This window comes from Natator depressus, chromosome 6 (assembly GCF_965152275.1).
Source record: "Natator depressus isolate rNatDep1 chromosome 6, rNatDep2.hap1, whole genome shotgun sequence".
In the NCBI taxonomy this organism is placed as follows: Eukaryota; Metazoa; Chordata; order Testudines; family Cheloniidae; genus Natator; species Natator depressus.
In genome coordinates, this window is record NC_134239.1 from 17,763,863 (window position 1) to 17,787,763 (window position 23,901).

The 23,901-nt window shown below is 48.1% G+C and overlaps 2 protein-coding genes across 2 annotated transcripts in view; both read left to right on the top strand.

Moving 5' to 3' along the window:
• The window catches only part of LOC141989731 (NACHT, LRR and PYD domains-containing protein 3-like), an 82,017-nt gene extending 72,322 nt beyond the window's left edge, over positions 1-9,695 (top strand). The window contains exons 13-14 of the mRNA XM_074956656.1: positions 8,601-8,714; positions 9,522-9,695. Of these exons, the coding sequence (XP_074812757.1) occupies positions 8,601-8,714; positions 9,522-9,695 (288 nt within the window). The remainder of the gene's footprint in view (positions 1-8,600; positions 8,715-9,521) is intronic.
• A 13,518-nt stretch (positions 9,696-23,213) lies between these two features.
• LOC141988752 (NACHT, LRR and PYD domains-containing protein 3-like) overlaps positions 23,214-23,901 on the top strand; it is a 56,199-nt gene continuing 55,511 nt past the window's right edge. The window contains exon 1 of the mRNA XM_074954688.1: positions 23,214-23,255. The gene's annotated coding sequence lies outside the window, so the exon portion shown is untranslated. The remainder of the gene's footprint in view (positions 23,256-23,901) is intronic.

The following is a 23,901-nucleotide window of genomic DNA, read 5'->3' on the forward strand; positions in this document are numbered from 1 at the left end:
GGAACAATGGGGAGAGGCCAATGCTCCAGGTCAGCCTGAATGACAGGGCGGGCAGGCTAATCAGGGAGTCAGGAGGCCAGGGAGGTCCCGTCCTCCGTGTTGTTGCCAGCACCCAGTGCCGAGAGGCTGAACAACAGCTTGAGTTGGTTCGTTACCCGGTGTGCTACACCCAATAATCACAACGGGGTGGAGAAGCAGAAAAGTTTATTTGAAGCTTCAAATAGGTACAGGGAGATTTGAATCTCAAATCCTGTACACAGAGCAGGAAGTCACACAGGCTTTTATACATCCTTTTTCCCAGCATAATTATCCAATAGCAAGCTGCCCCAAGTATCCATATAGCCAGCCAATCCAGTTCCCAGCTAGTTCCCTGCTTCTCTGTATCATTTGTTAAACTATACATAAAGCTGCTTTATTCAGCATTGTTCTTCCATATCTGCCCTGTTTGGCCTTGCTTAGCTTCAGGCAGTCTGACTCTGCAGCATATTGTTGCAGATCCTTAGCATAACTGCTGTGTGTGCCTCCAGGCGGGGGGGCCAAGGACACTTGGGCCTAGTACGCAGAGCTGCTGCGAGTGCCTCCAGGCGGGGAGCAGGGGGGCAAGGACACCTGGGCCTAGTGCGAGGGGGCTTCATCGACACTCGTGGTCTTCCATCCCCTCGAGTTACCTAGTGGCCATGCCCCAGTGTCCCCAACAGTGTGACCTGGAATTGTCTGGGTCAGAAAGAGTGGGGCCGAGCTAAGGAGGAAGCAGGGGCCCAAGCTGAGCTGGGGAGCAGAGCTGGGACAGATCCAGAGAGAGCAGCCCCTGTCCTGGGAGCAGAGCTGCAGCCCCAAAGCCAGAGGCACAGCCCAGAGAGAGCAGACTTGCCCTGGGAGCAGAGCTGCAGCAACCAGAGCCAGAGGGGCCAGAGAAGCAGCCCAGGGAGAGGAGGCAAAGCAGCAGCCGTGCTGAGGCAGAGTGGAGCTGGAGCTGGAGCTGGGGCTGGGGCTGGGGCTGGAGCAGTCCAGAGCCATGTGTCGTGACCAGCTGGGAAGAGTGAGGGGGACCCTGGGCAGTGGGCCCAGCACGGGGAGACGCCTCAGCCAGGAGGCTCTGCAGGCCAGACTCGGAGGGGGATTGGTAACCCCGACGGGGCGGGGGCAACGCTGGGAAGAAGGGTCCTGCCACCTAGAGCCTGAGAGCATGTGGCCACCGCCAGAGCAAGTGTCCAACCCACAGCATCCCTGCAGCACAGCCAGGGCCTGAGAAGGCGGCCTGGGACTTACAAGGAACAGACTGTGAACTGCCCTGACATTCCAGAGACGCTGTTTGTGATATTCCCTGCCACAGAGCGGGTTGATGTGTTTCCTTTAACCTTTCCCATTTTTCCTTATTCTTTTTAAAATTAATTGTTGATTAAATAACTTGCATTTGCTTTAACTTGTATGTAATGGTCAGTGGGTCAGAGAAGTGCCCAGTGCAGAGAGAGCACCTCGGAGTGGGGACACCCTAGCCCCTGTTCTAGGTGACCACAGCAGGGTTGGGGGTCGAGCCCCCCAGGAATCCTGGACCCAACCTTGTTGGGGTTACGAGGGCTCTGCCAGACAGGAGAGTGGAAGGGGAGTCCTCAAGGGCAGGGAGGCCTCTGGGTAAAGGAAGTGGGAGCAAGGACTCAGATCCTTTCGCTAGCCCACTTCACCAGGGTGGTGCAGAAGCCAGGAAAGTTCCCCACAATAGCGGGACTATTCCCCCGCTTACACTTGGGTGAACTTTATATGAAATTTATTTGCAGCTGCAATGTCCTTGTCAAATTCAATCAATCTGACCAAGAAATATTTGGAGGAGAATGATGTTGCTTTGACCAACAAAATTAAAGAGAAGAAAGTGGGAAATAGAGTTAGTTCTTTAATTTTTGACAAATCACCGTTATTCTTGACAGCTCCGCCCTGGTGATTTTTGTTTTCTTTTTTTTATTTTGTTGTGGAGAAGCCTGCACTCATTTTGGCAGATCTGGAGTTTGTAAAGTCAGCAAACAGTCAAATAGTTGCAGCTTGTGTCAGTAAAACTTTAAATGAATATGCACTTACCTGGAAGGATGTGGCATCCTCAGTGTCTCACCTGGCTCAGCTGATGTGGAGAGAGTATTTTCAAAATTTGGCTACATCCAAGACTGTAGGAGAACGGGCCTTGGAAAAGACTCCTTAAAAAGATTGCGAGCCTACATTAGGCAGGGCTTTTGGAAATTACACTGAAGGACTTCACATAAGACAGTGAATGTTTGTAAATAGGTGAGAAATGAATTTTGTTATGTGCATCAATATGGAGGTGATGTGTGGTTGCGGTGGAGTTGAGGGGGTCAGAGTGTGGGAGGGCTGGGGCAGAGGGCAGGAGGGCATGGGGTGAGGGCTCCACCTGGGGTGTGGGCTCTGGCCTGGGGCCGAGAATGAAGGGTTTGGGTTGCAGGCTACCCCAGGGCTGCGGCGGGGAGAGAGGACTCCCTCTGACCTCTCTCACCACAGCAGCACCTGGGCTTAGGGGTGGGGGGGGAGAGGGGGAAGGCACTTCTCCCCAGCTGCAGCAGCTCTGGAGCTGGGGAATAGCATCTCTTCCTCACCTCTCCCTGCTGCGGCAGCTCTGGGGCTGGGAGAGTATGTCTCTTCCCGCCTCTCCCCGGCTGCAGCAGGTGTGGGGCTGAGGCTGCGGGAGAGGAACCTTTGCGTGCCCCACCACAGCCCTGAGCACCTGCATGGCCCTTGATAGGCTGTTGCATGGCTGCACAGCTTAGAGGGAACTTACGTTTTCACTTTTTAGGTGGTAAGCTAACACATAAAGTTCAAACATTTGATCTCTATATGATGTCATATGCATTGTCAGTGAATCCATTAACTGCTGTTGTGAAAGCATCTGTAATGTGATAAATTGCAAAGCCCTCCAAGCTTGCCCTTCCACAAACATTCACAGGCAGAGGCCACACCCAGCTGTGTTCATGAATGCTCTGGCCAGCCCTTGCACGAACTAATGATAGAGAGGTTCCAGCTAAAATACCCCCTTCTTCCCTGCTTGGGACTGGCCTTTCCCACTTCAGTCTTTGTTCCTAAGATGTTTCCAGGTGTTCTGTTGTGTGGGGAGTGAGGCCCCTTGGTGATGTCACTTCCCCCTTCTGTAGTTTCTTCCATCAGGTGGGAACTCCTTTGTTCCAAGCCAAGTTCCCAGCCCAGTTTGTGGGGGAAAATACAGGTACCAAAATGGAGTTCAGTATCAAGTAGTCTAGTCACATACCCCTGCATACTTGGTAAGTCATGGCAGCCATTATCCATAGGTTGTCTGAAGCATCCCCCAGGTGAGGACAAGCCCTTTTCATGGCCCATTGTTTTTGCCATTTTCATGGCCCATTGTTTTCGCCATTAGCACTGTCTAGCTTCTTTAAAGTTGTGGGTGTTAGCCAGGAGCAAGCACATATGAAATACAGATGCACAGTAAATATTCATAACTTCAGATGCCAGAATGATACATTCATACAAATAGGACAATCATATTCAGCAAATCGCAACTTTTCCATTGACACCTCTCATGTCACATTTTGTACAAGGTGCATCAGAATTGTCATAATCATACCCCTATGGTGAACAGAAGTGCCAACTTCCCCAGCTCCCAGGGGGTGCTCAACCCACTCTCCACCTCTTCCCACCCCTGCTCCAGCCCCGGGGCACCTACAGTATCAGCACCTATGATGGTGAATATAGCGTGAAGAGTATCACACACACTACAGTTATTATAGCTAAGTTCTTCATGTCATAAATGAACAGAATATACATGGATGGGTAGATCCAGAAAGGGGACTTAGGCTTAGTATTGCAATGCCTAAAATTCTTTAGGTCTGGTCTACATTAGAAAATTAGGTCAGTTTAACAACAACACAGCCCTGAGTTAGGTGTCCAGGCTATCCAGTCAATGCATGCAGTGCTTAATTTGTGACAGGGCCGGCACCTCTGGTCTTGCCATGTCAGTTATGAAAGTAAATGCGTAAGCCGTGGCACCTAATTGCTTGAGCTGTGACACATCTTTCATTGCAAATTAAGCACTGAATGCATGGGAGAGTTAGGTGCCTAAAAACGGGGCGCACCGAAGCTAGCAAGCTGAGGGGGAAGCCAAATAAACTAGCCAATAGGAAATGCTGAGGAGCGGCGTGTGATCTAAGCCACACCCTTCAAAGGGATTTAGGTGGCTAACTCTGGGCTGGGGGGTGGGGCCTCTCACACTCAGGATTCAGAGTTGTGAACCCTCTCCTTGAGTTACGCACCTAAGCCAAGTCAGCCATTTCTCACAAGATAATGGAGAAACACAGTGGTTTAACTTTAGAGCACTCACCTGGCACATGGGAGACCTGGGTTCAAATGCCCCTGATTTGGGGTAGGAATTTGAACGTAGGTCTCCCTCCTCTCACAGAGACAACTGGCTATTCTGGGGGTGGGGGTGCTCTCTCTATCTCGCTGAAGCTGTTCCACTTTGTATAAATAATTAGTTACTGGTGCAGGGCCTGGAACCCCAAGTCGCCCCCTCCAGGTGAGTGCTGAAGCCAATAGGCTTGCTGTCATTCTCAGTTTCTCTCTTTCTCTCTCATTAGTCCCATGAACTATTTAAGTATTTTATAACAAGTGGGCCAGCTTCAGCAGGAGAGATTGAGTGTGTATTTAATTTCTTTGTCAGCATCTTGTGGTGTTGGTCTGTTTAGCATCTTTTGAAAGTGCTTCTATCTCTTGCTCTGTTTTGTTCCTTTTCGGTGAAAATCTTTCCTTGTTTATCCTTGACAGGCCCCCCAGTTGGTGTAAAGGACCTGGTGGAGCTGATAAAATGTTTTTCCATCACCTCTTTCAATAGCCACTTCAGCTTCTTTGGCGATGTTATCCCTGCATTTCCTCTCCTCTCCTCTTGTACCACTTTATACTGTAAAGGTACAAAGCGGCCTGCTCTTTTATACCAGTTTGCTTTTTGCTGCTGCTTTTTCTGGAGGGATTTTGAAGAGTTGATGTTTGCTTTGGCCTGTTTCCTTTTCCCCCACACAGTTTGACATATCCTCACTGTTACATTAACCCAGGGTACAATCCGGACTGTGAACAGCTGTCTCCCCTCAATTCTCCAATCTGGGGTTCCTTTTATACTGCTTTGCTGTGAGAACAACCACTCTTGGCCAGTTCACACACAGCATCTAGCATGCAAAATCACTCCCAGATGAATTATATGAATGTTGTGGCCAGCCACTCCTGAATGACATACAGAGTGAGACCAACAAACTCCCAGTCCCAGACTTGTCCTCAGAAATGTGTGTCTTGTACTACCCAGCTCTCTCCTCCTGTTACAAGCTCATAGAAAAGTCTGTCATTTCATCAGTGGAATATGGTATGCACAAACCCTGTTATCTCAAGTGAAGGTTCCTAAACACTTCCATCCAAACACTAGTTTAGATAAAACAATAAAATTTATTAACAACAGAAGATAGATTTTAAGTGATTACAAATAATGAGGCATAAAAGTCAGAATTGGTTTAAAAGAAAAGATAAAATGCAAATTAATACCTAATTTAGCAAGCTAAATGGATTTAAAGCCAAGGTTTCTCTCACTGCATGCGCTTTGGAACTGGCTGGAAGCCTCCAAACCAGACCCTGCCCTCAGTTCAGTGTTTCTTCAGGCATTGTTGCTGCCGTGAGAGAAGAGGAATGGAGGCACGAGGTGATCTGTGTTGATTTTCTCCATTCTTTTATTATACTCCCCACTTTGCGGATTATTTCCAGCTGGGGTCCAGGCGACATGAGGTGTGTGGGATGGGATACCCCAACTGTTTGTTTTCCAATACAATAACTCCTCACTTAATGTTGTCCCGGTTAACGTTGTTTCATTGTTACATTGCTGATCTATTAGAGAACAGGCTCGTTTAAAGTTGCACAATGCTCCCTTATAACCTCGTTTGGCTGCCTGCTTTGTCCACTGCTTGCAGGATTCTTTGGAAGAGCAGCCCCTTCTTGTGGGGATTAGAACCAGGGGGAGCCGGCAGCCCCCCCCACATCAGCTCCCCTAAATTCCATGTAACACATGTGACTTGGCAGCTGCCCAGCAGCAGTTCAGGTGGCCCTCCCCCTACTGCCATGCTGCTCCTGACCTCTGCCTTGGATCTGCTCCCAGGAGCCTCCTGCTTGCTGAGGGGGGGGGAGGGGTGCTGATATTAGGATGTCTCCCTCCCCCTACTCTGCCCCCCCCCCCCATACCTCCTCTCCACAAAGCAGAGGATGCGGACAGGGCTGGGGGACAGAACGGAGGGAGCTTGCCGGAAGTAGCTGCGTCCTGTCTGAACTTGCTGATCTGCTTAAAAGGGCAGCATACTTGAAGTGGGGTCAGCAAACTTAAAGAGGCAACACACGTCTCTCTCTCTCACTTATGCACGCGCATCCCCCCCCCCAGCACTTTGGAAAGTCAGCAGCTGTGCATGGAGGAGGGAGTGGTGCGCTCCAGCTGGATAGCGGGGGTTCATCATCTTTAGTTTTTGCACGGAAGTGTTTGCAGCCATTGCCCTGCATCTATTGTGTTTCCTCCCTCCTGCCTCAGTCCATGCTGCCTTGTAGAGTGTGAGGCTACATTAACAACAGCTTGTTAACCCTTGAGGGCTCAGCCGAGTGTGAGTTCATCATTTAGCAGCAAGGCATTCCCTGGGAAATATCCCACCCTCTTACTCCACCACCTCACCCAAGCTTCACAATCATTCATTGCTGTACAGTATTAAACTGTTTATTCAAAATTGTTTAAAACTTATACTGTATATGTATATAATGTCTTTTGTCTGGCAAAAAAAATTCCCCGGAACCTACCCCCCCCACATTACATTAATTCTTATGGGGAAATTGGATGCGCTTAACATCGTTTCGCATAAAGTCACATTTTTCAGGAACATAACTACAACGTTAAGTGAGGAGTTACTGTATGTACATTTCTTGCTGTAGGGGCAAGGTTGCGAAGATTGGCGAGGAGCTAAGTGGTGGACTGAGTACGTGACTGGATGTAAACGGAGGATGCAGGCAGTTTCAATTAACTTTGTCCAACAGACCCTGCCAAAGGATAGCTTAGCATAGTTCAGCATATTTTTTGCCTGTAAACAAGTTAGTTTATGTAATAAGCATAAATCATACATATAAGAATGTAACCAGCTGTTGACCCCCATGTAACCCCGAGATAAGCGCGGAGAATATAGAGCCGCAGAGGACTGCCTCCCGGCAGAGTCCTGCCTGGTCAGCTGTCCCGAATGGCCGGAGTCCCCTGCAGCCTCTCTGCGCGTCCTAGGGGCTCCCCCACAGATTGGAGCATAAGTCCTTCCTTCCTTCTTTCCTTCCTTCAATAAAGCGTAGTTTACTATTCTAAGGCCTGAGTGTCCTCCTTTTGCTGGTATCTCCCCCCTGCCCTTGCGGGCACAATTGGCGTCATGAACAGGATTACCAGGGGAGGGATGCCTCTTTGGGGAAGGAAGGATAAGGGAGAGGGAGAGAGCTGCATCCCCGGGTGGCCCTCCACGGGACGGTGGGCACCAGTGGCTCGCAAGCTGGTGGGGTTGGTTGCCCCTGCCACATGGCTGGAGCTAGAGCAGGAGCTGGGGGTTACCCCAGTTAGGCTGGAGGAACTGATATCCAAGCTCCGGCTGGACAAACTAGGACCCATGGAGCGAAAAGCAGCGGGGGACCTGGGATGGGTCTTCCTGACCACGCTCTGCGCGGTGGACGAGGCACTGCTGGTTCAGTGCCAGAGGATAAGGAGATTAGAGGCTGATTTGCAGCAAGCAAACGAGGCCCGTTCACTAACCCAAGAAGTCATCACTGGTACGGCTGAATGGGCCGAGCAGTTAGAGCATCGATGTGCGGTTATGGCGGCTCACATTGCGAACCGCCGGCGGCAAAAGGGAGTACGGTGAGACGTATGTCTCCGTGCCGTACGCACACTGGTGCGCAAAAGTGACTGAGATCCAGAGACCTGGGATGGGGACATTTGGGAGACAAGCGAGGACGAGTCCCCCGGGGAGGGGATCGGCGGCAAGGCGGGGCTGTACCCACAACTGCAGCCCGTTGTTGAGACACGACACGAGGGACCGCACGGGGAGAACGATCAAATGGTAGGAAGGGATTTTATCCGGGAATATAAGTCCTCCAAGATACAGGATTTCGTGCAGCATTTCAAGCAGCATCCCAAGGAACCACTGCTGGCCTGGCTGCTACAGTTGTGGGACGATGGAGCGGATGCAATTACCCTTATCACCGCTGAGCTAGGCAGGATGGGCTTGCTCACCACAGACCCCCTCCTTCGTAGGAGTCTCAAGATAGGGGCCAACTCGGAGGTGAATTATCCGTATCCCTCCCTTATGGCATGGTTGACCATGGCTGTCAAAACCATCTGGAGCTCGCCTGCAGACATGGATGATGGGTTGGAACAGTGAGCCTCCATCCCAGAGGGGGTTAGGCAGCTCTGACAGCTGGGCATGCTCACCGGGATATTTGCCGAGCATTCTGAAGGGCCTGACGTCATATAGCTGACCTGTACCATCCATACCCGGCTTCTGCGGAATGCTCCCCTCCCCCATCTCAAGGTGATGATCCTGCCGATGGTTGGGGGGGCCATGGGGTCGGTGGGAGATGCGGCACAGCTCATGATGCAATCAACGGAAATTGATGGTATGATGAGAACCACAAAGCCGCGACAGGTGAATGTGAAGCAAAAGGAGAGGGTTAACTGCAATACTATGTTAGTATTTGACCTACTGAGAGCAGGGATTCCCCTGGGGGAAGTGGATGGGAAAACCAATGCTGAGCTGTTAAAAAGCAGGTTACAGCTCAAGCTGGAATAGCGTACCAAGGATAGGGTGGGGGCCATGACAAAAGGGGGGGCCCCAAAACAAGGTAGATGGCACCCCCCAACAGCTCCAACCATTTGCCCTGCTGGCAGACTATACTGAATGGAAGTGCCCGCCCAGTATTGATGGGGTAGTGGGTCCCCCTCTTCCTCCACCCTGGAGGTAAGGCGCTATGTAGTGGGGGGCCACCGCCCTTATGTTCCAGTGGAGATCTACTGGCCTAGCGGGGGATGACAACGAGTAATGGCCCTTGTGGACACAGGAGTGGAGGTGACTATATTGCATGGCACCCCGCCCCATCGGGGGCCGGTCTGTAATGGTGAGCGGCCTCGGAGGGGTGGATGTTCGGGCCGCACCAGTGCAGTTACGGCTGGCCATCAGGAAGGCCCCCCCTTTCAAGTCACCATTTTAATCGCCCACATTCATCAATACATATTGGGTATAGACCTCCTCCTAGGGCAGACCATAGACACCCAGTGGGGACCCTTTTCCTTTGGGTGCCCACTGTATATCTGAGTGGTTGTAACCATGCTGCGGGGGCATCCATGGTGGGACCCCATGCAGCTTCCGACTCCCACCACAGTAGTTAACACCAAACAGTATCGGATACCTGGGGGGCACGAGGAAATAACCGCTACCGTTAAAGGTCTGCTCCAGGTGGACATCATACGCCCCACCATGAGAGCAATCAACAGCCCAATTTGGCCAGTCCGTAAAGAGGACGGAACCTGGTACATGATGGTAGACTACCGCAACCTGAACAGGGCCACCCCAACCCTGACGGCAGCAGTTCCCGACATGGTCTCCATCATGGAGCGCCTTGAGACGTGAGTAGGGCAGTGGCATGTAGCGGTGGATTTGGCAAATGCCTTCTTCTCCATCACCATTGTCCCACAGAGCCAGGATCAATTTGTCTTTACGTGGGAGGATCGGCAGTACACGTTCACTGTGCTGCCTCAGGGCTATAAGCATAGCCCTACCATCTGCCACCAGTTGGTCAGTCAAGACCTGGAGCTGGTGACTCTTCCGGAGGGAGTGGTCCTAGAGCACTATATTGATGATGTCCTGCTGAGCAGGCCCCATGAGGCGGCACTCTCTGAGGCCAAGAACAGTGTTTTGCAGGCTCTGGCGGCCAGAGGATGGGCTGTCAACCCTAGTAAAATCCAGGGGCCCAGCCAGAAGGTGATCTTCTTGGGTATACTTTGGTCGGGGCCTCAACGTAAGATCCCATAAAAGGCCATCGAAACAATTACCCACTTCCCAGAGCCCACTAGCGTAAGCCAAGCCCAAACTTTCCTGGGCCTCCTTGGATATTGGTGCACATTTATTCCCCATCTTAGGTACATCTTGCAGCCCATATAAGCAGTAGTCCGGAAGAAAGCCATGTTTAGTTGGGGGGGCCAGGCAGCAGGCCGCATTCCAACAGGCTACAGAGGTGCTCAGCCAGCATGCAGTGCAGACGAGGCACCCCCTTTGAACTCGAGGTAACGGTGGTTGACCACGTGGCCTCGTGGGGGCTGTGGCAGCAAGTTTTGTCTCGAAAGGAGCCCATAGGGTATTGGTCGCGATCCCTACGAGGCTCAGCTGAGCGTTATACACCCCTTGAACAGCAGCTGCTGCAGAGGTATGGGTCCTGCAGCAAACTGAGCCCATAACGGGCGCGAAGCCTGTAAAGGTGTGTACCCCGTTTCCAATTATGGGTTGGGTCCGGGACGAAAGCCTGCTCACATGGACTGGGGTAGCCCAGAGCCAGACCCTATGGAAGTGGAAACACTACCTGCAGCTGCTTATGCAAATGACCCAGGCAAGCATTACCGATGCGCACACGCGGCTTCTGGGCACTGTCACCTTCGAGGAACTGCCCTCTGGAGGCCAGCACACTTATGCTCCCCCTCCCTATGCCTCCTTAACCGAACAGCAACGAGAGGCCGCATGGTTCACTGATGGATCGACCTTGTACAGGGGGGCAGAATGATGGTGGCGAGCATAAAATCCCTGCCTTGAGGAAATACTGTTCGAAACCGGCCCTGGCCTGTCTAGCCAGTGGGCTGAGCTACGGGTAGCGTTCATGACCATCACAGAGAACCCAGGGCCCCTTTATCTGTATACGGATAGCTGGGCAGTCTACAAAGGCATGACACAATGGATGGCCGTCTGGCATGCGGCTGGCTGGAAGGTGCATGACAAACCCCTTTGGGGTTACGACATGTGGCCTGCCATTTGGGATGCCTGTAGCCAGAGGACTGTTGCTGTTCGTCATGTAGACGCCCACCTGACGGGGGAATCAGAGGAGGCCCGGTTCAACAGAGAGGTAGACAACATAGTCACAGTATATGTAGTAGCTGCCCCCAGCCTGGCTGAGTGGATACATCAAAAGAGCGGTCATCTGGGAGGGGAAAAAGCAATGCAATGGGCCACTGATCGTGGCTTGCAGACCACGATCGGTGCGCAGCGGGATACCTGTCAGCACTGCCCACAGTGTGCCAGGCTCTCCCCCCAGAGCTTAAGAGCAGAGAAGGGGTACCTGAAGCGAGGCCGGAAACCTGGGGAAGTATGGCAGGTGGACTACATCAGCCCGCTGCCTGAAAGTCAGTGACATAAATACGCGCTAACTGCAGTAGACACATATTCAAGTCTGCTCTTTGTATACCCATGCGCAAGCGCCTCACAGGAGCAGACTATAAAGGGGTTGGAAGAACTCATCCGCTATTACGGATCCCCCCTTGAGGTGCAAAGTGACCAAGGAACCCATTTTACAGGAATGGAAGTAAGAGAATGGGCTAGGGGACAGGGGATCGTGTGGGTGTTCCACATTGCATACCACCCGCAGGGCGCTGGGCTCATTGAACGCATGAACGGCTTGCTTAAAGAACAGTTACGCAAACTGTCTCCCACGGAGTCCCTGGCCGGGTGGAGCCGTAATCTTCACCAAGCCACAGCTGCGCTCAATGACCGACCTCTGTATGGCTCCACCCGGTACGCTAGATTCAAGGGGGAGGTCATCGAGCGGCTCCGTGTGTTGTGAGTGCAGGGCCTGCACCCGCAAGCCCACCTCCCCATTTGGGCCACCCCGGGAAGTGCTGGTCTCGATCTGTGGGTCCCTCAAGAGGGCCTCACTCTACTGCCCAATAGCCAGAAGCTTGTAAGTACTGGCTTAGCCATAGGACTCCCACAAGGCTATTATGGGCGCATTGTCCCACGCAGCAGTCTGGCTCTTAAGGGCATAGATGTTGTGGCAGGAGTAATCAACGCTGACTATACCGGGGAGGTTAAGGTGCTGTTGGTTCACAATGGCCTGCAGGCAGTAACCCTCCCCCAAGGTGAACGTATTGCGCAGTTGATTTGCGAGCGCATTGGGTTGCCTGATGTGTAGGAGGTGGATGCGCTTGCACCCACCACTCGAGCGGGAGGGTTCGGCTCGACTGGACGTGCAGTTTGGGTCCACAACCCCACCAAACATAACCCACTCAAAGGGGAAATCCTAGCTGATGGTCCCAGGGATACTCATCTTGTGCTGCTAAAAGGGGAAGACGCCCCAATTTATGTGCCCTCTAAGCGTCTTTCTTCCAGGCAACCAAAACCACCACATTGCAGTTCGGGCAGGTCCGTGGAGTGTCCTGGTTGCGCCACCTGAAGGCCGACACCTGCTATGGCCCTATGACTTGTTCTCTACGGCATAATCCTCGAACTAATTTTAGCTGCAATAGGTGCCCAAGCGACATGGCACCACAACTCGGCCATCCAGTGAACGCAATCGGTGGCACTAGCAGGTAACAAATCGGACTGTTGGTACTGTGCACACACACCCCCCAGTTGGCAAGCGCTGGCATTCCATGGGCTGCAGTGCCATGGAATGAATCCTGGGCCCTTAACGACACCACGTTTCTCACTAAGTATAATGAAACGCCCCCTTACCAGCACCAAGGGACACCGGTAGTGGTACTGGGCGACGCATATTGGTGTGTTCAGTGGCCTTCGGCGACAGACACCGCTCGTCCCGTCGGAGAACTTCCCCTTTCCTCGTGCGCAGTGATAACGGAGTACCTGCCAGACACTGGGCAATTTAACGTTACTGCTGGCCCACCGGAATTGCACAGCGAGTGGATGGCCGGAGAGACATGGGTCTCCAGTGACAATTGCTCCGGTTCTTCCGAAACCAATTTGACTTATATCAATGGCACCACCCTTTGCCATTGGTGGTGGGGTTGGGGCGAGTGGGGACTACATACCCGTGGTTTTCTATATTCCTACAATGCCAGTGCCCACCTATGGAGAATGCCCCTCAGCACAATTAGGCATGGGCAAACCCCACGTGCACATTACTGGTCTCAGTGTAACCAAAGCTCTGATAGTTGGTGTCGCAATGCCTCAGCTAGCACATGGCTCCCCATGGCAGGATTGCCGGGGCTGTACTGGCTGTGTGGCCATGGGGTGTATAAAACCCTACCCAACCAATGGTGTGGATGGTGCACATTGGGACGGCTCCTCCCCTATACGTATGGAATGCAAACCATGCATGCTCGTGCAGTGCATAATTACATATTGGTGGCGCGTCCACGACAGAGCCCAAACCCCATTGTGCAGAGACCCACGGGCTTCCATCAGTTTGTCCGTGGTTTCCTCCCCTGGCTGGGGTGGCCGAACTGGAGTGGGCTATTGTAAATATTTCAGCCACGGTAGAGGTTATAGAGAATGATACCATAGATGCAATTCAAGCCCTGCAACTAGAAATAGCTTCTTTGTCGCAAGTTGTATTACAAAATCGTATGGCGTTGGACTATTTATTAGCTGCTCAAGGTGGCATTTTTGCCTTGATGAATGAAAGTTGTTATTTTTACTCAAATCAGGATAAGCGCATCGAGATCGATGTTTATAATATGATGGACCACTTGAAGGTGTTACATGACATGGGCTCTGAGACTTCTGTATGGGATGACCCTTGCCGGTGACTAACCTCCTGGCGTCCGGATCTCGGCGCCTGGGGGAGATGCATCGGGCTCCTGCTATTGATTGGATTACTGGGCTTTGTATGTGTGTTTGTCATTCCTCAATGCTGCGTGAATTGCTCCTCCGCCCTCCTGGCCCGACTAGCAACCCCCAAACCAGTGCGCACGCTCGCCGTGCGCTGGTGGCAGTAATTAATACACCTCAGTCCACCAAGGGGTGGAGTGTAGGGGCAAGGTTGCAGAAGATTGGTGAGGAGCTAAGTGGTGGACTGAGTATGTGACTGGATGTAAGCGGAGGATGCAGGCAGTGTCAACGAACTTTGTCCGACAGACCCTGCCAAAGGATAGCTTAGCATAGTTCAGCATATTTTTTGCCTGTAAACAAGTTAGTTTATGTAATAAGCATAAATCATACATATAAGAATGTAACCAGCTGTTGACCCCCATGTAACCCCAAGATAAGCACGGAGAATATAGTGCCGCAGAGGACTCCCCCCGGTGGAGTCCTGCCTGGTCAGCTGTCCCGAATGGCCAGAGTCCCCTGTAGCCCCTCCGCACATCCTAAGGGCTCCCCACACAGATTGGCACGTAAGTCCTTCCTTCCTTCCTTCCTTCCTTCCTTCCTTCAATAAAATGTAGTTTACTATTCTTAGGCCTGAGTGTCCTCCTTTCGCTGGTATCTACCCCCGGCCCCTGCGGGCACACTTGCTTACATCCTTCTTCCTGCCAAAAAGTGGCCGCTTAACTAGGGGACAGTCCACTTGATTTTGTTGACACTTGGCTTGGGTGTTGGTGTTTCTTTTGTTCCTGAGGAAGTGGTTTGTGCCTGCTTTTCAAAGCTTGGCACATGTTACAGCAACATTATACAGTAGAATCTTACAACTTTACATACAACGTTGATTCACATATTTTATCAGGACAATGATGTTCAGCAGATTGAGTTTTCAAATGATACCTCACAAGGCCTACTTTGTACAAAATATATTATAACCTTATAAAATGGTGAACATGGAGTACAGGGTGTCACAGTTACTTACCTTAAATAGCAACTGGAGTTCCTCGAGATGCATGTTCCTATGGGTGCTTCATTATCCATCTTCCTTCCCCTCTCTGCTTTGGAGTCCCCTACCCAGGTGGGGATTCCATGGTACAGAAAGAACTCAGGTACGGGGCATGAGGATAGCCAGAGCACATATGCAGACCACATGGACATTGCTGGAAAGAACTCTTTGATGGAAGGCACACAGGGCACATGCACATCTGAAGTGGAAAATCCGCAGAGACACACATCTCAAAAAGAAAAGGAGTACTTGTGGCACCTTAGAGACTAACCAATTTATTTGAGCATGAGCTTTCGTGAGCTACAGCTCACTTCATCGGATGCATACTGTCTGCATCCGATGAAGTGAGCTGTAGCTCACGAAAGCTCATGCTCAAATAAATTGGTTAGTCTCTAAGGTGCCACAAGTACTCCATTTCTCTTTGCGAATACAGACTAACACGGCTGTTACTCTGAAACATCTCAAAGAATTCAAGTTACTGTATCTATACTGTAAGTAATCTCTCCTTCTGATAAAGGCTGCCTTTTGAGGACGAGGTGGGTTATTGTTTGGGACTCTGCTCATAGTCAGGAATCAGGGCTTACTGCGGAGCCAATCTCCAAGCCACCTAATGAGCACAGTTGCCCTGTAGTGGGCTGCCTTATTGGCTACACTGCCTGGTTGGTTGGTAGAGCCATCAGAATTGGCACTTAAGCCCCGTAGCAGCAGCTGTTCAGCAGCTGCTCAAAGCATTCATCTGAACCTGCTTGTTCCCTGCCTTGGCCCCGGTCTTGCCCCTGTCTTGCCTCACTACAGGTAAACTAGTTTTATCCCTGATTTTAGGCTTTGGCTTGTCATCTCTGGCTCTGGTTCTGATTCCTGACTACTGACTCCTGCTCTAATGAGTAGGCCTGACTCCTGCTCTGGCCACTGGGCATGACCACTCACATCACCATCACTTCACGCATCTGATGAAGTGGGTTCCAGCCCATGAAAGCTTATGCCCAAATAAATTTGTTCGTCTTTAAGGTACCAACTCCTCGTTGTTTTTGCTGGAACAGACTTACATTGAACCACTCTGTTTTTCGCCCTTATCACAAACTTTGCATGTTTGTACATAGCCTTGATGATGATGAAGATGTCAGCCAGGATTCCATAGGACTGAAGAATATTCTGCAATGGATGTCTATACAAGTTGTCAAATACTTTCTGAAAATCAATTAACTTGATAATATGGGGAGCCTGCCATTCTATACATGCTTCTCTAATGGTCCTTAGTATAAATATCTTATCTATAAAGAATCTCTTGGTCCTGAATCCAGCCTGTTCTTCCTTAAGTTTGGCATCCACTGCTATAACTAATTTCATAATTTCTAATTTCATTAGAAGGGTGCACTTTTAGCATTTCTGCTGTGGTTTGATCATCTCCCACCACTTTGTTGTTTTTCAACTTCTTGGTTGAATCTTGTGCTTCTGACATCTCTATTGGACCCATATTAATATCAAGTTGATCAGATTTGCAAATTTCATTGAACTCTGTGTCTGTTGAAGACTTCTTCAAAATGCTCTGCTAAGCGGTTTTTTGTTCTACCTGAGCTGTAAACATTTTTCCATCTTTGCTTTTTATTGACCCATTTCCTGTTTTGAAGTTTCCACACCATGTTTTAGTGACTTGCTAAATGACACTGTGGTTTCCTAGCATAGCTTCAGCTTCAGCTGCCTGGTCTGCAGCACATCTCCATTAATCTTTCCTTGCATTGCTTTTCATTGCTTTGTCTGCATTCTTGTTCTATTTTTCTTTTTGCCACGATTTCCTGGGTCTTAGCATTCAGGAGATTTCCTTTCAGTGCTTTTCTTTCCTCAGTGAGACACCCCATTTCTTGGCTTTATTCAATTCTTGCTGTATGTTGATAGGCAACTGAGACTGCAGCAGCTTGAATCATATTGTCTTTGAAAACTGCCTGTTTCTCTTCAGATCCAATCAGTGTCTTACCTTCCTCTGCCTCTGGAAGTGTGACAAATCTGTGGTTAGTTCAAGCTGGAATTTCTCACAGTACTCTTTTGTCTTCAGTTCTGTACTGTTGAATTTCTTTGGCGCTTTCTGTTTAAAGCTGACCTTTCTCAGTTTTAATTTCAGTTTGGCAATGCAAAAATTCTAGTTACCTCTGCCATCCACTGCTTGATATGCTCTTGTGTCTTGGACAGATGACCTGTATCTCAAGCTGATGCAGATGTGACCACTCTGGTTTTTTTTTGTTTTGCCATCTGGCGAATTCCATGTTTCTTTGTGTATGTCTTTATGGAATACCAGGCTGCTTGCAACAACTAGCTCAGACACCAAGCACAATTTAATGACTCTTTTGCCATTTTGGTTGATGATTCTCAACCTACACTTCCCCACTGCTCTTTCCCTTCCTTGGTTGTCACATCCTAATTTAGCATTAAAGTCACCCATCACAAGGAGTAAGTCATGTTTTGGTACATTCTCAATCATAGAATCATAGAAATTTATGGTTAGAAGGAATCTCAGGAGGTCATCAAGTCCATCCCCCTACACAGTGGCAGGACCAAGTAAACCTGGACCATCAACATGTGTTGGCCAACTTGTTCTTAAAAACCTCCAATGATGGGGATTCGGCAATCTGCCTTGGAAGCCTATTCCAGTGTTTAACTACCATTCTAGTTAAAAAGTTTTTCTTAATATCTAATCTAAATCTCCTTTGCTTCAGATTAAGCCCAATCCTCTTTAAAACAGCCCTTAACATATTTGAAGACTGTTATCAGATCCCCCTTTAGTCGTCTTTTCTTAGGATTAAAAAAATTTTTTTTAAATTTTTTAAAAAATTCCTCAAAGCTCAGGTCATATTGATGCTCTCCTCTGGACTCTCTCCAATTTATTCACATCTTTCCTAAAGCATGGCGCCCAGAATTGAACACAATATTCCAACTGAGGCCTCACCAGTGCTGAGTGGGACAATTCCCTCCTGTATCTTACATATGACATTCCTGTTAATACATCCCAGAACGATATTAACCTTTTTCACAACTGCATTACATTGTTGGCTCATATTCAATCTGTGATTCACTAGAACCACCAGATCCTTTTCTGCAGTACTGCCACCTAGTCAGTTAGTCCCCATTTTGTAGTCGTGCATTTTGATTTTTTTCCTTCCTAAGTGAAGTACTTTGTTCTTACCTTTATTGAATTTAGACGAATTCTCCAATTTGTCAAGATGGTTTTGAATTCTAATCCTGTCCTCCAGTGTGCTGGCAGCCCCACCCAGCTTGGTGTCATCTGCACATTTTGTAAGCATACTCTCCACGCCATTATCCAAGTTATAATGAATATATTCTATTACCACACAATACAATATTTATTATATTATACAAGGTGCATATATCATGACTTTTTTTATATGGCACATCTGACATTTTGAAAAACTCCTAGAGCTGTGGAGTGACATTTCCATTAGAATGAAAAATAATTTTAAATACAATTATCTGGTGGAAGCTGAAAACAGCTCTCTTCGGCTCAGTTCTGTGAAGACTTACAAATGTGCTTTAATTTTTTGCATTGTAAGTAGCTGTGGGAATATAGACCCACATTAGTTTTGGGTGAACTATGGTTTTAAATTGAGCTGCGATATTAGCATGAGAAATAGGTACAAAGGATGTGACCAAAAAGAATGGGATCATGAGAAAGAAGAGTTGTTGTGTTAAACTTGTACTTATCTTTGGAAATACCAGTGTTACCTTATTTTCGGTTTGGTGAAGTAACAGAAAAAAACCACGGTTAACTGGGAACCAGGTGTAATAAATAATTGGTTGCATAAGAGACTTCTTCATCTGGCCTTAGCTAAGGTCTGATAATTAGCAATGATATCACTGGTTAAAGGGTATAAAAAAGTAATCTCTGAAAGGGTTCATTGCTAATACCTGCCTCACCAAGTTGGAGACTCCCAATATGGGTTAAGCACCCCATTCTTGATCAGTTGCTTATAAATATTTTGTTACTGTTTGGATGTAGCAAACTGCTTATTTTGTAAGCTTTCGGGGTATGATTAGAGTACTTGTATGAATACCATCCAGCCTTTGGATTTAATAAAGGCATTTATAGTTAAATTAGTGTCGTGGTCATACCCTGCATAAATAATAATTATTCCAGCAGTAGCCCCACTGATGGCACTACTTACAGTGCATAAAGTTAAGTGTGTACATAGAAGCCTTTGCAGGATTGGGGTCTAAATGAGTTCTGTTCTCAGTTTCCATCTGACGGTTATATTTAAAATATAAGTAAGACTTTGCAGAATAAGGGCTGTAGTGGGCCCATGTGGAATGCTGGCTCTCTAGTGCTGCTTGTTACTGCTGGGGGTCTATGGCAAATGATGACAAGCTGCTCCCCCTGTGCTCCACACAAACATTGTGTGCACATCGCACTGATGGCTTTGTAACATTCATCCCAGCTTCAGGTCACTTGCAGGTTTAAACTACCGTAAATGGTGGATTCGATGTAACTTGAAGTCGTTAAATCATGATTTGAGGATGTCGGTAACTCAGCCAGAGGCTAGGGGTCTATTACGAGTGGATGGATGAGGTTCTGTAGCCTGCGATGTGCAGGAGGTCAGACTAGATGATCATGATGGTCCCTTCTGCCCTCAAAGTTTAGGAGTCTGAGAGATGATGCAGGCAGGTGTTTGGCCCACTTCCTGTTTGTGGTTGAAGGCATTTGGCTCACTTAAGACCATAGCCTGGCCAAGTCAGGGTCAACCATGGCACTTTTGCTCTTCTCATTTTTCAACCTCTCGGGTCCTTTTTCACTTGTACCGCCGCTGACACAGTCTGACTGCACCGCGTCACTGAACTGAAAGCACAAAAGCTTACATTAGTGACCAAACGTGTACAACTAGCCCAAAAGAAACACACTTTTTGGGCACGTCTACACAGCAGCTGCAAGGTGTAATTCTCAATGCGGGTATTCAGACAGGTGCCAGCTCTGCTTGAGTTAGCACCCGAGTACAATCCTGCCCAACACCCCGGGTACATATTCAGGCAGCTAGCTCTAGCTGTTGCCCCTGCCACCATGGCCACACTCCTATTTTTAGCATACTAGCTTGAGCAGAGCTTGCACATGTCTGTCTACCTGCACTGGGAAATGTGTTCCCAGCTGCAGTGTAGACATGCCCTGTATCACAAGCTAATTACTCCCATCCTCCCTTATTTTTCCTACACATACACAGTCCAAAAGGGTCTCGGTGGTGAAATTCATCCTATTGCACTGCAGAAGGAGCACCATGAAGAAAACACAGAAGAGGAACAGAACTTCCACAGCTTATCAATAAAATCAAAGTGAAATTATTTCAAGCTGAGTGAGTAGACAGGAAACAGGGGCTGCTTGTAAATGTCAACATATTTGCTGTTGCGACAGTTGTGAGCCGCAAGCTTCCTTCTGGGGGTGAATTTTAAAAGTCTAATTCACTCCAAACCAGCTCTCTTCAGCGATGCACGGTAAGCACAGACTGCATTATATTTCAATTGAACTAAATCGTATTAGATACAGCTGTATGAAGAAATTCTAAATCTCTTATTAGGAGAGAAGAGGAGGTCTGAGCTGTTTGTTTCCTCCTAGAAATTGAGTGGTTGTAATCTCATAATTGTGTCTTTATTTAATCTCCAGGTACATGTCTTGTATTTAAACCTTAAGGAAGAAAAGTGTTGTGAATATTGCTCTAGCTTGCAAACATCTTTGCAGACCCATGTATGGGAAACGGAACATTGTAGTCCTCATGGAAACGTGTGGAGGAAGTTGGGATTCAGAAAAACACTTAAAACAGCATTTCAGTCCCTTTGCTGTGCACTTTGTTGTCTGAATTCCATCTTCAAAACTCAATGCCTCTCCCTAAGCAATTGGAATTTTCTATAATTCCCCCCCCCCCCAAACTATTTAGCAATGTGTTCAGGGGAAACATTGTAAAAAGCTCCTTTTGGAAGTTTTGACCCAAGTTTTGTTTTACCTTTCTGGCTAAAGAATTTGCAGATGCCACAAATTCCCAACTTTTTGACACACATTGACAGGAACCTCGCAGACACGGGCCACTTTCAAATTAAAAAAAAAGGAATTTTAAAGTGATTTCCCATTTTTGATAACTGAAAATTTATGTTCCAACAAAAGCTGCAGCAGCTCTTCTGGGACACAAGGGTTTGTTCCAACTCAACCGAGGAACTCTACTGCACCAGCGCTCATAATGGCGACTGTGAGCATGTTCCCGGGGTGCCTCAGAAGCAGTAATGACGGGGCTTCCCTGATTTTTGACAGGGCTACCTGCCAGCGACCAAACTGCTCTCATTTACACACTTCTCCAAAAATAAGATTTTTTTTCAAGTTAGCTGCTGGGTCAGCACCATTATTTGGAACTCGATGGTGCCCATGTGGCTGCTTCATGTTATCACTGCTGGGTGAAGTGCAAAGGACACAGCCTCCACCTTCCTCTGAAAGCTTTGAGTGTCAACTAAGAAAGCCGGGGCATCAGTTAACACTTTCTCCCCCAAGAGTGTAAAGATTTACACAGCACTGAGATGATTTTCACCAGCTCCGGGGTTTCCTTAGCTCTGCTTTCTGCCAGCTCTGCTCTCAGGACACTCAGCCAGTCCCTTTCCCCTGTTTTAAGTCCTAGGCAGGCACCGTCCCCTCCCCATTTTCCCCGTGCCCCCTATCCCTTGTCTATTGCTCCACCTCCACTGACCGGTCCACTTTCCCTGTAAACTGTAAGCACGCAGTTTCTTTCTTTCTTTTTTTGTGGGGGTGAGAGTCTGAGCAGCATGTCGAGATTGCCAGAGGGGTCAGAATCTCTCCACAATGCACCTGAGAGATGGAGAGAGAGAGCGTGAATGGGGCAGACATGTCCAGAGGTGAAGCAAGAATCGGCGTTACCTTAAAATCACCTAAAATACAGGCTCTTGCATGTGGTATTTCAGATTTTTCTGGGAGAGGGCCCCTGAAAACCTCACCTCCAGTCACATGTTTGTAGCCTCCCCACAGCTCCTTCCTCTTTGCTGCCTACAGGCCTGAGATCATGAAACCTTCTGAATAGAACCCATGTAACTGGTTACATGAAAATATTTTTTTGTTTTTATAATTGCGTCTTTATAGCTGTTCCTGCAACTTTATGATACCAGTATGTCATAACCATACAGCTAAGGGTAGTCTAGAATTTCTCCTTACCTGTAAGGGGTTAAGAAGCTCAGATAACCTGGTTGGCACCTGACCAAAAGGACCAATGGGGAAAGAAGATACTTTCAAATCTGGGTGGGGAGCAGAGGCTTTGTTTGTGTGTTCTCTTGGGAAGCAGAGAAGCATCAGGTCAGAAAACTCCTTCTCCTATAAACCATCCTAAAATGAGTCTCAGTATTGCAAAAAGAGTAAGTAAATAAGGCGAGGCACGTTAGATTATCTTTTGTTTTAGCTTGTGAATTTTCCCTTTGCTAGAGGGAGGTTAATTCCTGTATTTTGTAACTTTGAAACTAAGCCTAGAGGGAGTTCTGCTGTGTTTTTGAATCTTTTGTTACCCTGTAAAGTTATCTTCCATCCTGATTTTACAGAGGTGATTCTTTTACCTTTTTTTTTAAAATAAAATTCTTCTTTTAAGAACCTAATTGATTTTCAGTGTCCTAAGACACAGGGGGGTTGATCTGTGCTCACTTTGTAACCAATTGGTTAGGATATTATTCTCAAGCCTCCCCAGGAAAGGGGGTGTAAGGGCTTGGGGGGATATTTTGGGGGAACAGGAACTCCAAGTGGTCCTTCCCCTGATTCTTTGTCTAAATCACTTGATGGTGGCAGCATACCGTCCAAGGACAAAGGATTTATGCCTTGGGGAAGTTTTTAACCTAAGCTGGTAGAAATAAGCTTAGGGGGGCTTTCATGCGTGTCCCCACATCTATACCCCAGAGTTCAGAGTGGGGAGGGAACCCTGACACAGTAGGTGCATGGGGCTGTGGTTGTGTATTCCTCTCTGTGCCCTACAGGGCTACGCATGCCATTAATTTTTCAGCAAAGAAAAAATAAAATAAGTGATGCACATCTTAGTTTAAATCCTCTAATTTGCCATTTGAGATCCTTCCTAATATCCCATGATGAGTGGACGGAAGTTGCTGACTGATGTCCTGGTGCAGCGACTAGGCAATATGCTGTTGTATGAGGGCTGTTATAAAAATCAAGAAAGCATTGAAGATCAGCTTTAATTGGAGATGTTTTAGTTTCTTTGCTGAGGAAATAGCCATTTGTTCAAAGCTTTTCTGTTCTTCCTCCTAGATTTTTTGTGTGCACATCTGTGTTTGAGCACCGAGAAAACGGAGAGAAACAAATCAAACGAGGCCACCAGATCTAGTTTGTAGCTTTCTGGCTAATGGTAAGTTCATCACTCTCTGCATTTTGCCTTGGGTTGGGCTAATTTCAGAAATTACCCTTCTCTTGCTGCACTGACGTTCAAAATACCCCTGAGGCTCTCCAAGCTAGGACTGGTTCTCAGTACACAGGTCCTGATACTCCAGGACTCTGATGCACAGATTCAAGATTGTGCTAGGATATTTTCTGAATTAGTAAAAAGAAAAGGAGTACTTGTGGCACCTTAGAGACTAACCAGTTTATTTGAGCATGAGCTTTCGTGAGCTACAGCTCACTTCATCGGATGCATAGCATCATAGCTATGCATCAGATGAAGTGAGCTGTAGCTCACGAAAGCTCATGCTCAAATAAACTGGTTAGTCTCTAAGGTGCCACAAGTACTCCTTTTCTTTTTACGAATACAGACTAACACGGCTGTTACTCTGAAACCTTTCTGAATTAGGTATCCCCACCCCAGGGTTTGGAAATCCATTCAGATGATAAATACTATTCTAGCACCTTTCATCCTAAAACTTTAGCTGGCTTTACAAACAGTAACTAAGCTGCATGACAGCCCTGTGAGTTAGATGAGTACAATAGTCCCCATTTTACAGATAGGGAAACTGAAGCACAGGAAGACAAAACGAGCTATCCAGTGAGTCACTTATGAG